General features: G+C 45.4%; 1 protein-coding gene across 1 annotated transcript in view; it reads right to left on the reverse strand.

Moving 5' to 3' along the window:
- Eif2ak4 (eukaryotic translation initiation factor 2 alpha kinase 4) overlaps window positions 1–17,856 on the reverse strand; it is a 94,683-nt gene extending 76,827 nt beyond the window's left edge. The window contains exons 1-2 of the mRNA XM_055598162.1: window positions 17,655–17,856; window positions 3,825–3,937 (exon numbers count right to left, since the gene is read on the reverse strand). Of these exons, the coding sequence (XP_055454137.1) occupies window positions 3,825–3,937; window positions 17,655–17,783 (242 nt within the window). The 5' untranslated portion in view covers window positions 17,784–17,856. The remainder of the gene's footprint in view (window positions 1–3,824; window positions 3,938–17,654) is intronic.
- Window positions 17,857–18,146: the final 290 nt, after the last annotated feature.

Raw genomic sequence — 18,146 nt, forward strand, 5'->3', positions numbered from 1 at the left:
GTGAGGCCTATACCCTACAGAGGAGTGGGCAGGGCCAGTCAGACAAAGCCCCACCCTGCCTCAACTAGGCCTGATTTCCAAATCATCTGCTCGATAGCAGTTTAATGATTTGGTTAAAATGTCCCAACACCTTTCTGTAGATATCAGATGAGCGAGAAAATAGGGAAAAGGACAGGAGCCTAACAGAGAGGACCTTTGAAAGACTCTACCCAGCAGGGTAGCAAAGCAGATGCTGAGGCTCATAGCCAAACTTTGGGCAGAGTGCAGGGAATCTTATGAAAGCAGGGGGAGATAGCAAGATCTGGAGGGGACAGGAGCTCCACAAGGAGAGCAACAGAACCAAAAAATATGGGCCCAGGGTTCTTTTCGTAGACTGATACTTCAACCAAGGACCATGCATGGAGATAACCTAGAACCCCTGCACAGATGTAGGTGATGGCAACTCAGTATCCAAGTGGGTTTCCTAGTAAGGGGAACAGGGACTGTCTCTGATGTGAACTCAGTGCTTCACTCTTTGATCACCTCCTCCTGAAGGGGGAGCAGCCTTGTCAGGCCACAGAGGAAGACTATGCAGCCAGTCCTGATAGGCTAGGGTCAGATGGAAGGGGAGGAGGACCAACCCTATCAGTGGACTGGGGGAGGGGAATGGAAGGAGAAGAAGAAGGGGTTGGGAGGAGATGAGAGAGGGGGATACAGCTGGGATACTAAGTGAATAAATCTAATTTATAAAAAAATGTCCCAACACCAATCACTGCCGCTGATGCTCCGATGCCCTCCAGACATCCTTTCTGCTCCTTCTGCATGTCTGGCTGCTGACCTGACTGTGCGTTCCTCTAAAAGGCAATTCTCTGCGTGTCCTTGGGCTCTGGCAGGAAGCACATGAATGCCGGGTGAGTGCAGCCATCGTGATCCATCTGGAGTTCTCACAATGGACTGTACTGCTCATAAACAGGGAGGGCATGCTGCTCTGTGTGTTGCTTGATGCTTCGTCCCTCAGAGCTCATCTAAGCAAACACTTTCAACTCAAGGAAATTACACGGGCAGCCTTAGCGTTTCCTTTCATTCCTAACCAATAAACAGCCATTAATAGCTCTCCGGGATTAAATAGAATTTATGTAATTTTCCCAATGAGAAGGTGATTCATCACTTCCTGTTAAGCATTTCTAAGTGGTTCCTGGCATCTTACCTTGGCGAAGCTTTCCTGAGTCCTCACCTACCTGTGCATTCTCTCAAGGCTTCATTTCTACCCCTTGGGGACAGGATGCTATAGTCATTATCTGCCTGGAAAGATGAAATCTAGGAGATCTAGTTTGTACTTTTAAAAAAGCATAGTAATGCCAAAATGTCTTGGGTCCACAGATCGCCCAGCACACTCCGGATTCTCTCTCACGCAAGCATCAAGGACTACTGTGCAGAAACAAATGTTCTCCTAGGTCACATCATTTAAAAATCAAGGCTCACGTAATTGTTTCACTGTGTGCCCGTGCATGTGAGGGCAGAGGTCAGCGTCGGCTTTGCTCCCTGGACCTGCCCACCTTGGGCTTTGGAGACAGAGTCTCTGTCACTGGGACCTGGCACTCATTACTGTGTGGCTGGCCAGGAAGCCCCAGGGACACCAGCACTGAGAATACCAGGTACACAGTCAAGTTCAGCTTTTTGCTATGTGCTGGGGATCAGACTCAGGTTCTTATGCGTACACATCAAGCACTTTATAGCTCCCTGGCACTTAACAAACTAAAAAGAAATGAGTCATCTTTTTTTTTTTTCCTGCTATGTGTGTGGATGGCTGTTTTGCTGGCATGTATGTTTATATTCCACAGTATCCATGAAACATAGAAGAGGGTGTCAGACAGCCATGAGCCACTATGTGGGCACTGGGACTTGAACCTGGGTCCTCTGAAAGAGCAGCCAGTGTGCTTAACTACTGAGCCATCTCTCCAGCCCCTCCTGACCTACATAAGTTTTTGGCCAGGTGTGGTGGTATACACCTTTAGTCCCAGCACTTGGAAGGCAGAGGTGGATGGATCTCTGTGATTTTGAGGCCAGGGTGTGGTCAGCATATTGTGTCCCAGGCCAGCCAGGGTTACACAATGAGACCCTGTCTCAAACAACAAAACAAAACAACCCCCCCAAAACCAACCAAACAAACAACTATAAGCAATATTCACGGTTTGTAACCAGTCATGTACCATACTAATTAAATTTTAATGCTGTACGTCCTTGATACGTTATTGATCATTTCATGTGGTTATAAGATGACTTTTAAACTTTCCAAGCATTTCTATGTTGTTTTAAAAAACCATCCCACGTTTGTATCAAGTAGACATCTAACCTATCGGGACAGTTCTTTGTAGTTGGTAGGGGGCAGCTTTAGTTTCCCAGGAAACATTTATCAATATCTGGACACTTTTTAGGTTATCACAACCCAGGGATGAGTTGTTCGGTAGACACAGAATATGACTCATGCATAGCATAGCTTACTGACAAAGCTCATTCTGTTAAACCTATCAGTAGCTCCAAGGTAAGAACTTGCGCTCAGGTGTTCTCTTTTGTGGCCTCAAACTCACAATCTTCCTGACTCAGCCTTTCAAGTTCTGGGATTATAGGCATGAGCCTGCTGCCTGGCTCTAGTCTATTGATTTCCAGAAATTATTCTATGATAAATGTTTTAGTATTCACATATCTAAGATTTTCATGTTGATTTTTCACTTACAAGCATTTGTGTGCCTGAGTCTATGGTACAATAAAGACTATGTTACCTGTGATCTTGGGCTGCGGTTTCTGGCTCAGAGGCCCCATGACCCTTGGAACTGTCCATCACTGTATGAGTGATAGAGCTCAAGGGAATCTATGTTCATCACAAACCCTTTCAACCAGACCAGAGCTTATGAGGAAAAGTTCCCTCTTGCTGGGCGCTTGCACAGTGTCAGGATGGAGCTGTGGCAACTGCACAGTGTCACAGATAGCTCGGGCCTTGACTATGGGCTGAGACATTCCAGCCATACCCCAGACCTCTGAGGAGGAGAACGGTGCTGGAGACTGAGCTCAAGCACGTACGGTCAGTGACTGAATTACTGCTTGGTCATGCCTAGAGAGCAAAACCTCCCCAACCCCCTGAACAGAAGGGTTCAAGAGGACTGTGAGCTGCTTAACGTATATAGGTCCTGAGGATGGCATCCCGAAGAGGACATGCAGACCCATGTCCCTCACCATGCTCTGTCCTATGAGGCCTTGTTCAGATGTTTTAGATCAAATCCTTCACAACAAACTGGCAAATTCATTCTCCCAAGTTCTGTGAGTCATTCTAGCAAATTATCAAATCTAAGGGGGTTGTAGAAACTCCCAAATTTACAACCACAACTTATAAGTAAGATGCATGCAGGCTTCTGACCAGGCACTTGTTCCTCCACTGAGAAAAACAGCAGCTCCCACCATCCCTTTCTTTATGCCAGGTAGTATGTGGCCAGGCAGGACAAAAGGTCACCTCATTTCTCATGGTTATGAAGGACGCAGGCCACACCTTTGTCCTATGCATCTAGATCTCCCTTCTCTCCAGATTACGAAGACTGAAATAAGCACTGAAGTGGCAAAAGCACAAAGGCAGTCAGTGGGCGAATACCGCAGTGAGTATTCCACAACTGTAAGCAGACTCAAAGACAGCTTTGGTCAGAATGTCCAGGGCTCATGTGGTGTTACTGAGATACAGGTGGTGGGAGATGCAATTTTACATGGAAGACAGAAGGAGGAAAGAGCAAACACTCCTAACTGCAATGTTTCTACAGAAAAAGCAAAACAGCTTCGAAGCACATCATGAAGGTACTCACACATCTGGGTATGTTGGTGGGCATTTAACCCTCAGGTCTACCTTCACGTACACTTCTTCACCAGTCAGGCCCTGAGGGAACAGAGCTAAACTGATTTCAGGAGGCTCTTTCACCTAAGAGAGAAAAAGAACACACCTCTCAGTGTTTTTTTTTTTTTTTTTTCCGAGGAGCTACTTATTATTTTATGCCTGCATATAAATCAGTGTGTGCCCGGCATCATGGAAGTCAGAAGAGGGCATCAGACCCCTTGGAACTGGAATTACAGGTGGCTGTGAGCTGCCGTGTGAGTACTGCAAACCAAACTCAGGACCTCTGGAAGAGCAGACAGTGTTGTTCTTAAGCACTGGGTTATCTCTCCATCCCCCTAGGAGAAAGAATTTTATGAGGAAGATAATTATCACCTTGGTTGAAAAGTTCTACTCCTAAATTCTGAAAGTACTTCATAGTTTACAGAGGTGTTAGGTCAGGTTTCCAAAAGCATGATTTAAAAACAAAAGTTAGGAAAAAAATGTATTTTCCCTTTCAAAGGTGTCAAAGGATTGAAGAAAAAAAAAATCCACTCAGCTTTCACTCCTTGGAATGGTACTGTTGTTAACTATGTGCTAAGTACTGGCCTGGAGGCTGGAGATAAATCTAGACAGACCTGGCCCTAGCCAGCTCATACAAACTAGAAGGCAGATAAGCACGGCCAAAGGATGGGGAAAGCTGCAAAGAAAATAGGGCTGAGTGGATGGGATGAGGTGATGAGGAAGACGCTGCCTGAACATGGGAGGGAGGCCTCACGAGCAGGGAATCCAGGTAGAGCATTTCTGCCCAAAATGCTTGGGGTGTGTTTCAGATTATAGAGGCTTTGGATTTTGAAATAATTGCAGATTCCTTAAAACTTTCTTTCGGGAGTGTTGCAGAATTCATGTTTCAGATTATGGATACTCATCCTGTATTTGGCTGGAAATCTGAACATAGACATTCACAAGGTGAAACCCTTGCAGGGCACGAAGGAACCCGAAAGAACCCCTGAGTGTTTCTGAAGCTGTATGTGCTTTTCCAGTCAGAGCCCCCAGCCACCAAGACATAGCTGCAGTCTTTCTTGGTTACTTCCTTTTCCCTTGTATATGGGGTGGTCCCCTAAGGAGAAGATTCTTGGTAGTGGCCATCTTTCCTTACAATTAAATTTCCTTACAACTAACTGCATTAGAAGCAAGTGCATTCGAAAGGACATTAGTGCCTGACACATATCTCTCAGTATGACAGGGGCTGGGCTGCCATCACTGGCCCAGAGCCCTGTTCCTCCTGTTGTTTGTCTAGTTGGGGTATCTCATATCCAACTACAAGCCTTCCCATTCGTAGTCCTCGGTGCTTCGCACTCTGCCACATCTTCCTTTTAGGCCTGGTCTCACCAAAACAATTATGAGCAGCCTGCATCTGTCAGAAGGACAATTTTTTTGGTTGCTACCCATAAGAAGTTAGCTCCTGCCTTGACAGGACTCTTACAGGAGTACTCTGATCATTTACTGTGTTTGCGGTGTAGGGGAACATGCTCAGATACGGTCACTGGGAGTGCCCAGACAGGTGCCCCCAAAGGCGAAAAGAAGGCCAGTGTGTCAGGAGCATATGTGTGAGGGAGACCGAGGAAAGCAGGTGTGATGGAAATGGATGGGCTAAATAGGCCTTTATCAGCCAGGATAAAGGACAAACTTGGCAGGATTTAAAGATGACAATAAGATATAATATATACTTTAATAGACCACTGTGGTTGTTGAGTAAGGAATGAATGGGGAAGATTGAAAGCAGAAATAAAAAAACTAATATGGCTAGGACATAGCTCAGTGGTAGAGTTTGCCCAGCATGTACAAGGGCCTGGGTTATATTCCCAGCACTGTGAATTTCAAACAAACAATAAAATGACTATAACAATTTGGCCAGTATTAGATGTCCAGAGAAGGATAAAAATGGATTTGAGATCAAGACAAGAAAGATCTGGCTATAAAGGAGAAAAAAGAAAATAAAAGGGTCTTGTCCCAGTTGCTACCTGAGGTGAAGGATGAGAGCAGAATTTATGGCTGGAACCATGGGGACACACAGGTTGCGACTTGACCTATATCAGTGCTATGGACACTAAACACAGAGCATGTACTGAGAAGTGACAGATAGGTGAACAAGTGGACACTGCAAATTCAGACTGCTCCTTCAAGCTTTTGGGTGTTAAATGGGACAGGGAGCAGGTGCCTCAGGGAACAGGGCCTCAGCTATGTGGGCTAGGGGTGAAGGGCCTCCGGCTCCCTCACAACCACTGTAGGCCAGCACTGTGCTTTACATGCCAAGAGACTTCCACACAGAAGTCATTTTGTTGCTAGAAAGGACATGGAAATCTGATACTGTTGATGTCAGGGTATCTTTCTTGATCACCCTCACTTGTGTTTTTAAGGCAAGACCTTTTCAACCCAAAGCTTTCAAATTCCATCTACATTAACTAGCTAGCTTGCCCCAGGGATCCTATCTCTGTTTCTCAAGTATTGGGATCACAGGCAACTACCATGCCAGCGGATTCCAAGCTTTGGTCCTCAAAGCTTGAGGCCTAATGCTTTATCTACTAAGCTATCTTCCCAGCCCAGAATACAGTATTTTATTTACTTTCTCTCTTTAAGTGCTCTATCTGTATGTACACCTACATGCCAGAAGAAGGCACCAGATCACATTCTAGAGGGTTGTTAAGCCACCATGTGGTTCCTGGGAGTTGAACTCAGGACCTCTGGAAAAACAGACAGTGCTCTTAACCACTGAGCCATCTCTCTAGCCCCCAAATAGCCACCAAAAAGAAAAGAAACAAGGCTCACAGCTCTGATCCCACTGAGGTAGGAAGACTGCAGAGAAGATAAGTTAACTCTGAAAATGGATTGACGTTCCTTCTTGTCAGTTTCCTCCCTACGTGTTGACAGAATATTTATTACCTGATACAGACAGCATTCCTGGGGTCCCAAGGTCATCCTACTGAGTAGGAAAGAGAAGTTTTTGGCATCCATGTACTGTATTATCCATGAAAACTCAACTATAGTTAACATTGTAGATCTACACTGGGAATAATTTTAAGGACACACTTTTCTGCATCTTAGAAAATGAACTTTCCAGTTGCAACAGCAACTTCAAAGAGTTTTCACTTGAATTTGTTTTGGGCCGGGGCATTACTGAACGTGCTTCACACATTATCCCTTGTCAGATACATGGCCAGAGCACCCGAGCCAGGGTGCTCTTGTCTATGATGGACAGGCCAAGGATTGTCTTGTCTTGTCTGCTTTGTGAAAAGTCATACGGAACTAGGTATTTTCTGGATTCCTCAGAATTACAGGAGAATGGTGAAGGCAAAGGCAGTAGAGACCACTGAGAAGTAGAAGAATACCACACATTCAGAACTTTACCAAAAATACTGGGGCCATCCGGGTCTTCTGGACCAAGCCTGGCCCTAACTGACAAGCACTCTCTCTGAGACATAGAAAATGAGTCTTTTTGGATGTATCTAACCTCCTTGGGAAAAGGCCTAGGGAGGCCATGGTTAAATGCTCTGAATCACTGACACAGCAAGCTTCAGGAGACAGCAGCTCACTGGAGAACTACACAACATTAAGATATTCTTCTCTATGGGGAACACTTAATGAAGGGCAAATGAATCCATGTAAGGATTGCTAGCAAACTACAGGAAAAGAGGCCTCTGATAGCTAGCTCCGGGGACCACCTGGGGATCATGGAAGGGTAATGACATGCAGAACCCAGGGCTGAATAAAACATATCCCATAAATACTCTTTGGCTGGAGCAGCCTTAGACCCTCAGGCAGGTTTCACAGTCTAGATACTTCCACAGCACAGCAATACCACAGAACCACCAGGGATGAAATGGCCAGCCCAGCTAACACCAAAACCAATGTTTAGAAATGAGGATAGGGCATGAAGTGAGGAGACACCAGAGGCATAAAGGTTTTCCCTTCAAGAGCCCAGTGATGGTGGCTCAGATTTAAGAACAGAACACAGCCATTCAGGAATGACACAGGATGAGATGGACCCTAACAACTTGTCAGAGTATGAGTTCCAAGTGAGGGTGACCCAGACAGCCAAGAACAGGCCACACAAGGAACAGGCTGACTGGCTACATTTAAGGCCATTATTTTGGCTGATAGAGTTTATTGCTCACTGTAGTGTTTCTCCCACAGATTATAAACTTTGGGGTATTTTTCAGAAAAGACTATTGGTCATCCTCAGGACCCAGTCTTCCCCCTTTTTTTGTAGCAACAGAACCCCTCACAGTTTAGTAGAATACAACTCTCAGGCTACCTTGTAGCTAGGTTTAGCCAATGATTAATTTCTGGAAAATGAAGGGAATCAAAAATCTCCCACATGCTGGGAGGGTGGAGCTGTTGTATGGTACCTGTCTACCGTTCCCGAGGCTCTGATTTCAGTCCCCCAAACCACAGGTTGTTTTTTTTTTTTTTTTTTTTTTTTTTAAGGAAAGAATGATCGTGTGTGATTTAGGGAAAACGATCTTAAAGAAAAGGATACAACAATTTCTTCTGATTTGGGGTTTTACTATATAGTCCAGGCTGGCCCTGAACTCACAATCCTTCTGCCTCAGACTTCCGAGGGTTTGAGATTACAGGTTTGTGCCACTGTGTTCAATTTCATATGCAGTTTCTTCACCAGTTTCTTCCTCAAACAGGTTGGAATAAAGTTACAAAGGCGGGAGTTTGGAAAACGGTGGTAGAGCACAGGGCCTCATTAGGGGGTAGAACATCCTTAGCAAGAAGGAAGGGCTCCTAGACTCCTGACTTTTATGTGCAAAGACTTTGCTGTTAGGTTCTCTGTGGTGTGTAGCTAAACTTAATACTAACTACCATAACCTTATTGAAAGAAAAATGTTCAAAGCAAAACCCTCCTCAAGGAAGAGTTCTTTCAGAGATAAGAATATTTGCTAGGTTTTACTCAAGCAGATGGAAAATGGCTTTTTTTGTAAGGCATGCTCAGGACACAATGAATCAGCTCCTATTGGGGCATTCAAGGACTCTAGGAGCTAGGCAGGATTTGGCTAAAAGCTATTTAACAGCAATATGCACTGGGAGAATGCTGGGGTAGAACCTCCATAATTACAGAAGACAAATGGCCATGAGAAAGCAATGTTTAGAAACATTTTGATTTAACCAATACAAAGGAAGACTGCATTTATGGATACCTACATATAACAGAAAGTACTGAAGGAGGCGAAAACCATGCGGGGCTTATCATTGGCAAAATACAAAGCCTGGGGTTAGAGAGACGGCTCAGCAATTAAAGTGTACTTGTTATTCTTGCCGAGGACCTGGGTTAGATTCCCAGAACCCACATGGCACTAACAATGGTCTGTAACTCCAGTTGCATGGGATCTGACACCCCTCTGACTTCCCTGGGTACCAGGCATGCATGCAGTACATGAAGGGGAAGTAGTCATACACATAAAATAGTAAGGTACGTAAAAAAATTTTTTAAACCCACAGAGGTCTATGTGAAAAAAATATTTTGGAGACTGAAAAATATTAGTGATATGAATGTGGTACAATGAAAAGCCCTGAGGTCAGATGTGGCGCTGCACACCTGACCCAGCACTCAAAGGGTTTGCAGAGGCTAACGGATCACCGCAAGTTCAAGACCAGCCTAGTCTATAAAACCAAAGAGGAAGTTGTGGAGAGAGGCCACGAATCTTTATAACAATATGAACTGAACATGGTTCTTAATGTGAGCATGAAGTTGGATACTCTTTTGTTAGCAAAATATCTAAACAGACTTAAGCAAGAAATGCAAATTCAGCCCTCTCTCAGGAGAGGCCAGGCCGTGCTTATGTGGAGCTCACAGAAAAATAAAATAAAATAAAAATAGACAATAGAACAAAACAACAACAACAAAACCCTCCTAGTTCTTTAAGAAACAAAGAAGCCAATATCTTAAAACACCTTAGGAACACGGAACATTCCAGGAACCTTTAGTCAACCCCATGCACATCTGGAATTAAGTAAAACCCAAATGACTGGGCACATTTCTAGTCCCTCTTCTAATCAAGATCTCTGAGGTGAGAAGATCCACCTCTAAGTGGCCACACTTTTGACTGGTAGTCTCCATATAGGACGTGGAAGCTTGCTCTTTTTCTTCGCCTGGTTGCTCTAGTCTTTGCTAGCATGTTCATTCCTTCATTGGCATTAGAGCCTACTTCTTTGGGATTCCAGCATATACTGAAGACCAGCTGAGACATCCAGCCTTGTGGACTGAACAACTTCTGGATTCTTGGACCTTCTGTTCACAGGCAACCATTGTTGTACTAGCTGGACCACAGTCTGTAAGTCATTCTAATAAATCCCCATCATACATACATATGTAGAGGAATTTTAATTCAGAACATGGCTGCTCTGGCAAGAGATCACATCCAAAAAAATGTGTGATCTGGCTGGAATACAAACATGTTCTAATCCAGGAGACAGAGGCAAGAAGATCTGAGTTTAAGGCCAACCTGGTATAGCCTAAGTTTCAAGTAAAGAAAAAGCTTAGGTCCAGGCATGGTGGTACATGCTTTTAATCCTGAACTATGAAGGTAAAGTTAGTTTGTAAAAGGAAGCACGCATGTTCAAAAGTGATGTCTAATTGAGTGGCAGAAAAAGTGACAAATCAGAGAAAGATTTGACAGAATAGGATACACACAACTCTCATGAGAAGAAAAAGGAAAGGGAAGCTACTTAAGGGGCTATGCAGAGAGAGAGAGAGGGAGAGAGAAGAGAGAGAAAGAGAGAGGGAGAGGAAGCAGTTTTACCAGGACAGCTATACAGAGACAGGTTGAAAAGAGAATAAGCTAAACATAGGTGAAGACAGAATGAGCCAGAACATAAGAAGGAGCCAGGAGAGTAGAACAGATGGCTGGAGTTAGTTTGAGGCTGAGCAGAGCAATTCAGGGTCAAGAAAGAAGCCAGAATGAATAAGTCAGCTGGGAGAGGAGTTTGAGCCAGAACAGCAGGGCTGAACCAGCTGGCTATGAGCTCAGAGAGAACAAGGGTGAGCTTATTCAGCAGTAAGCTTCAGAGGCTGAAAACATTCTAGGCCTAGGTTAGATTGTATGGAGGCTAGAAGCTTCCAGAGCTAGGCCTAGGTTAGCAGACAGAGGCAGTAATCCTCTGAGACAACAGCTGAACCAGGTGAATAAAAGTGCTTTTTCCATACATACATACATTCATGCATACATACATACATACATGTAGAGAGAAGCAAGAGAGAGATTCATTCTATAAATTGTTATTCTAGAGAAAGCTGACTAATAATACAGGCCCCAGAGAAAAAGCCGACTGACAATGAAACCTTAAGAACTGCCAAGATAAATCTTTCTTCTTTCTTAATTGAGTGTCTGAGCTATTTTATGATGGTAATAAAAAGCTGCTTCATAGGGCTTCTCTCAGGCACCTCTACCTCCTAAACACTCAGACCCAGTAAAATAAACTCAGTTTAGATACGTGTCTGTACTTGCTAAGAGTACTAGAGGGAAGGGTTAAGATCCTTAAAATCTGAGGAGTTGGAGCAGGAGAAATGGCTCATTGGTTAAGAGTGCTGTCTACTCTTCCAAATGGACCTGGGTTCAATTCCCAGCACCCGCATGGCAGCTCACAGCTGTTTGTAATGCCAGTTCCAAGGGATCTGATACCTTCACACTAATTCACATAAAATAAAAATTAAATAATAAAAAAAAAAAAACAACCGAGGATTTTACTTCACAAAGCTGAAATTTTCAGGGTCTAAGAATACGAAGGTGACAGTCCCATTTTTTAAAACTTTTTATTGATTCTTTGTGAGTTTCACATGATGTACCTCAATCCCACTCATTGACCTGATCCTTTGTATACACCCTCTGCCCTTGCAACCTCCCCCTACAGAAGAAATATTTTTTAAAAAAGTGAAAAAAAAAAAAAACAAAACAAAGCACAGAAAGGATCTTGTCATGGAAGCTGTAATATCTCTCAGTGTGTCCTACAGTATACCCTTTTGTCCACATTTTACTTGCAAATGTTCATTGCAATGAGTCATTGAGGCCTGATTTCAGACCTCTGGCATTTGCTACACCATTACTATCAGATCCTCATGGGCACACCTCTCTGATACCCTGCTTTGCCTTGTGTTGTGGAGATCCTGCAGTTTTGGATCAACAGGACCAGCCCCTTCACGTGCTCCAGCAGCTCACAGATGATGTAGATTTTGCAGTGGGCCAACACAAAGCCCTGGATCTGGTCCTGGGTGAAGGCTGAGTTAATCAGCCTGCCAGCTCTCCCATACTGGCACCACCAGGGTGAGCTCTCCAGCACTGCCCTGGCTAGCTCACCCAGTGCTGCAGCCAGCAAGGGGCAAGGTCAGCTCTCCCACTCTCGTGCCCTTAGGACTGGCTCACCATGCCACCAGAGCTCTGATATGTTGCCCAGCCGAGGTACAGGGCCCTCTCTCCTGGGTGTTGCAGCCAGTGAGGGGGGAGGAGGGGCAGAGGGCGCCCATGGCACTCACGGCAGAAGAGTAGCAGGGTCAGCTCTCCTGTGTTCCTGTCCTCAGGGCCGGCTCACCCATGCCCCTGCCCTCAAGGCCAGCTCTCCTGTGTTGCCCAGGTGAGGTACAGGGCCCACTCTCCCAAGCGCTACAATCAGTGAGGAGCAGAACCAGCTGTGCACAGCCCGTGGCCATGTCTGTGGTCCCAGGTGGCAGCCCAGATCAGGAACACGTGCATGGTCTTTAATAGTAATATAAGCCATGGACAGCGACACAGACTCGGCTGCTGCACGGCCATGGGCCAGACATGGCCCTCAGTGGCAGCACGGGCTGAGCCTTCACCATGGCCTCAGTTGGCAGGACAGGCTACAACAGGCTATTCCTCTCCATCATCCAGTCTTCCAGTTCTACTGTCCTTCATCATGCTCAAACCACTCTGCTTCTCTTTTTCCCTCATCTGCCCACCACCGACTTGCACACTGCAGTAGCTCCTGTTGAGAGGGTGGGCTACGAGGCTGGCAGACCTGTGGGGAATGTCAAGCCTTTTAGAGGCCCATAGGGAATGGTGGGTGAAGCGTCAGTGACTCCTATGACTCCTCGGAAGGTCCTGGTCCACTGCACACAGTGATGATTTACTAGGGACTCCCAACACACTAGTGAAGTCTCAACATGGATCTGAGGCCAGGGCGGTGGCTGCTTCCCTCTTCTTTGCGGAAGCCTCCTAAGCTGACCTGCCCCCCACCCATCTCCACACAAAACCCATACATATCCACCTGTCATATCCTCGTGCCTACAACCCTGGCGATGGAGGACAGAGGTAAGTGGATCCTAGAAGCCAGGCTACTGGTGAGTTCGAGGTACAGTATGATCCTGTCTCAATTAAACCAAACAAGCAAACAAACAAGTGGAAAGCAATAGGGAAAAACACCTGATGCCCTCCTCTGGAAGACACATATTGGGTACAAGTACTGACATATACATGTACACACACACACACACACACACACACACACACACACACACACACATATCACATCAGGTTAAAAAAAAATGAGGATAGAACAGCCAGAAAGATACTGATGACAAGTGCTCAGAAAATGGAATTAGATAACATTCCTCTAGATTTGTATGAAATGCCTCCAATATTTACTTCCCTCATTCCTCCATCCCTAAAAATGAATACTTTCTGTATAGTCACCAAGTTCATCTTCTTTTCTCAAATGTTTGTCTGTTGTCAAGCTGGTAAAAATGAAAAAGACACACAAACATTAGAGTCTTTAAAATTTAATATGACCTTCAGCTCCATTCTGAACAAACGTTACGACATTCAGAATCTGAATCCTTCTTGAATATATGCACTGTTCTAGTGGAAATTCAGACAGGACAGGACCAGGTGCTATGGTTTCAATGTGTCCTTCAGAAGTTCATGTGTTGGGAAACTAACCTATTCGAATATCTTCTGGTGATATTTGGAAGTGGGGCCAGTGACGGGATCGGTGGCTGTATAGGATGACAGAGACGTGGGCATACACACTTGTCCTCCCTTGCCATGCCATGCCTTCCGCCATTACAGCAAAGCCCTTACAAGATACAGCCCCTTGATTTTGGACTTCCAGGCTCCAGAACTGTAGGAAACAAACTGTGGTTTGTGGAAATTCATAAAATTTCCATTGTTATAACAGCAGAAGAGATGATACCAGGCAAGCCCATTTGAAGATCCACACTGAAAAAACTGATCAGGAAAATTCTGTACCATGGATGGTGACTTCCTTAAACACCAAGGTTTGTTATAAATATACAATAATTTAAAGCAATGTTATAACAGTGTGGAAGAAAACTGAAGAGATGGTGGCAGGGAAGAGATGCAAATACATTTGGGAAATTGGCAACAGCAACTCTTGAAGGCTTTTTATCAAGCACTGGAATGAAAGGGTTAGCAACCTGTAAGCAGGCCTGGTCTTGTGAAACCAACAGTCTCGGGGTGAAAAGGCAGCATTCAAACTGGCAGTAGAAAAAACTAGAAGCTTCAACCATTTCTCAGACTGTGAGAATGGATAGTGATCTAGACCCACATGAAGAAGAAGCCTCTTTTAAAAAGCTATTTCTGGCCCGCACCTGTAATCCCAGTACTCAGGGAAGCAGAGGCAGGCAGATCTCTATGAGTTCAAGGCCAGTCTGGTCTATAAAGGGAGTCCAGCCAGGCAAGGCTACACAGAGAAATCCTGTCAAGAAAGAAAGAAAGAAAGAAAAAAGAGAAATAAAGAAAGAAGCAAAACAGAGCAACAACAACAACAACAAAAGTATTTCTATATTTATCTGATTGAAGTCATAAAATAAACAAAAATATCTGTGGGGCTCACAGAGACTGAACCGCCAACCAAACAGCATGCATGGACTGGTCCTAGACTCCCTGCACATATGTAGCAGATGCACAGTTTGGTCTTCATGTGGGTCCCCCAGCAACTGGACGGGAGGCTCTCTCTGACCCTGAGGCCTACCTTTGGATCCTGTTTCCCTAACTGGGCTGCCTTGTCTGGTCTCAGTGGGAGAGAATGTGCCTAGTCCTGCAGCGACTTAATGTGCCAGGGTGGATTGATACCCATGGGGAACCTCCCCCTTCTCTGAGGAGAAAAAGAGGGGAGGATAGGGCTGGGGGGAAGAGGTATGTGGAAGGAGAGGGGGGTCACTGTGATCAGGGTGTAAAGTGAATAAATACATTTTAAAAAAGAAATTGGCTCAAAAAATCTGATGATTCATCCCTTTTTCTTTCTTTTCATTTCTTCTTCTTCTTTTTTTTTTTTTTTAAATGGTAACACTGGAGCAGGGGAGTTTTTTTCTTCTTTTTTCCCTTCTTGTTTTCTGGAACTGAGGAATCAAACCTAGGGCACTGTAGGCTAGCATTATACCTCAGACTTTCTACAGGGGGAAAAAAGATAAAATCCCCACATGGCTCATAAAATAAGCAGTTCATTTTGATTCTGTTAGAAATTTTAACTGTATAAATTACATAAACAAACATGTCTATGCTTAGTTAGGAGGAAATATTTGTAGCATGTTACCACAGCATTAATTTCCCTAACATATATCTACATTAAAAAAAAAAAGAAATAAACCTTAGAGTATAAAATATATCAATAAACAGTTCAGAGAAAAGGAAAAAGAGTGGTTTACAAACAAAGGTAGTTGACATGAGTTTTGACCAAAGGATAAAAGTATAAAAGTTAGGACGAGACAGGTTTCACTCATCCATTGACAAACTGAAAAAAAATATGACATATTCAATGCTGAGGAAGACTAAAAAGACAAGCATACCCAGAAGCAAGCAGTAGGCCTGGAATCAGAAGCAAAGAGGGTTTGCAATGCTACCAATTGAGGGAGCAGATCCTCTGCCAATACAGAAAGCTAGACAAAATAAGTAGTATTTAAAAAAAAAAAGATTTATTTATTTTTACATGAACTGACGTTTTGCCTGCATGTGTGTCTGTGAGAAGGTGCTACATCCCTCTGGAACTGGAGTTACAGGCACCTGCGAGCTGCCACGTGGGTGCTGAGAATTGAATCCAGGTCCTCTGGAATAGCATTCAGTGCTCCTAACTGATGAACTGTCCTTCCAGCCCTGTAAGTAGTATTTTTAAAGTGTCCACGAACTGTAGAATATATTCATAAATTACAGGTGCCCAAACTTTTTAATATGAAAATTAATTATTTATATGTGCTCTAAAATGTTTGGATGTCTATGAATATATGCTCCAAAATCAAAACGTAATTCATGACATATTCCCCCCCCAAAGTTAAAAAAAACAAATTATCTGAATTTACTATGAGCAGTGAATTTGGCCTGAAATGAGAAGACGTCATTGTCTTTATTCTGTTGCAGTTGAAATTTGTATACTCACTCGTTTATTTCATTGTGTTTGCATTTTGGACACACCCCTAAGTCACGGAAGGAGGGGAACGTGCACCCGGGATTGTGACTAAGAACACTTCTAAATTCAGAAAACCACAGGCCTCAAGGGTTCTGGATTCAGGACAGTGAACCCCAATAACTTTCCAGCGAAGAGAGGCAAGTAGCAGGTGCTAATGAGCGCTTGTTCAAGGAACGATCTCTGATTCATCAGACTGAGCACCTACTATTTGCATAAGAGGCCTATGAAAGAACGCGTTGGCTATATTCTTATGATCCAGGGCCGGATAGGGGTACTGAATAACCCTACTTGCCTGTTACGGTTTCTCTGTGTTTTAAAGGCTTGCAGCTGTAAATTCTTAAGATTATCAGTACCATTACTTTAAAAATGGCTGCTGTTTTCCCCTTCCATTTTCCTGCAGCTTGGGAGCAGAAAACTAAAGTAAAATCAGCTGGCCCTACCTAAGTCCCCTGCGCATTCTGGCTGCTTAGGTCCTACTTCCTGGTTCTCTGGAAACCGAGAAGTTGTCAGACGATCCGTAGGTTATCTTACCATTTGCCAGGAGCATGCATAAACTGTTTGTAAAGTTACAAATAACTCTTCAAAGTAAGGCCTAGAAAAAGCAAGCTCCCCGCGGGCGGCAGGGCTTCTGTGCCTATTTTATCCGAGGCTGTGTCCCCAGCGTCTAAACCGTTAGTTATTTAACTAAAAAGTGTATTGAACTAGTGGGAGAATCGTGGCCCTGACGGCTTCAGGAAAGCCTATTTTGTAAACAAATGCTAGATAAGTCAGCCGCTGCGGGTTACAGAATGAAGGCAGATGGAGGAAAGCCTGCAAAACAGCAATATTCTGAAACATTTTAGTTCGACAGATAAAATACCCAAGACTAGGGGGAAACTGTCATTGTCCCCAGCTTAACTTCAAACACAAAAAGGATAGCAATGTAAAACATTGCAGCGACAATAAACGCGTGCCGTATCTATTCTTCCTCAGATGCCTCGGAGGAAGGTACAGAAAGTTCTCCCACACCGGAACAGGATTTACCCAAGTATGACTTGAAAGCTTGTTTGCTGCGTGCACAAGGCCTCGACCCACGCCCCCTTCGCATCCCCAGCACAAAGTAGCAGCGGGTGACTGTGAACGCACAGCCTGGGGCGAGGCGGGGTGGGGGAAGAGTGGTTTGGAAGCACCCAGGGCTGTTAGGGAAAGGCCAGCGGTTAACAAGAAGCACGGCAGAGACAGGAGCCGACCTGGGGGGAGAGAGAATTCAGCCCGGGCAGAAAGTGAGGGTGGTGGAACTGGAGACATGAAAAGCCTGCAGGGTCTGAGTGTTCGCCCCAACCCGGAGGCGTCCGGCTGGGTCCCTAAACTGGAGAACACCGGGCCAGACCAGCCACGTTCCTACCCGTCCACGCGTATCCGGCCGCAGATCCTGGAAGTCCGAGCCGTAAATGGCCTCCAGGGCCTGCAGCTCGTGGTCCTGTCGCTGCGAATAGCTCTCCTGCGGCTCGACCCGGCCGCGGCCCCCAGCCATGGCGGCCGGGGAAGGGGCAGCGGCCTAGGCGAGGTAGCGGTGGTGCTCAGGAGGGCTAGGGAGCTCAGCCTGCGCCAGCCGGAGCTGGGGCGGGGCCTGGAGCCGGAGCCTGGCCTGGGGGCGGGGCCTGAAGCCGGAGACAGGCCTGGGGGCGGGGCCTGAAGCCGGAGACCGGCGTGGGGGCGGGGCCTCGAGCCGGAGACAGACCTGGGGGCGGGGCTCTGAGCCTGTAAAGCGAGACTAGGGCGGAGCCTAGGGCAGGAGGAGGGCCTAGGGGCGGGGTTCTCCGCGGCTGAGCCGTTTGGCCCACTCCGGAGAAGGCCGGTTGGCGGTGGGTGGGCTTTTGCCCCAACTTCCAAGGGC

The sequence above is a fragment of the Psammomys obesus genome, unplaced genomic scaffold, assembly GCF_907164565.1.
Source record: "Psammomys obesus unplaced genomic scaffold, mPsaObe1.curated_primary_1811, whole genome shotgun sequence".
NCBI lineage: Eukaryota > Metazoa > Chordata > Mammalia > Rodentia > Muridae > Psammomys > Psammomys obesus.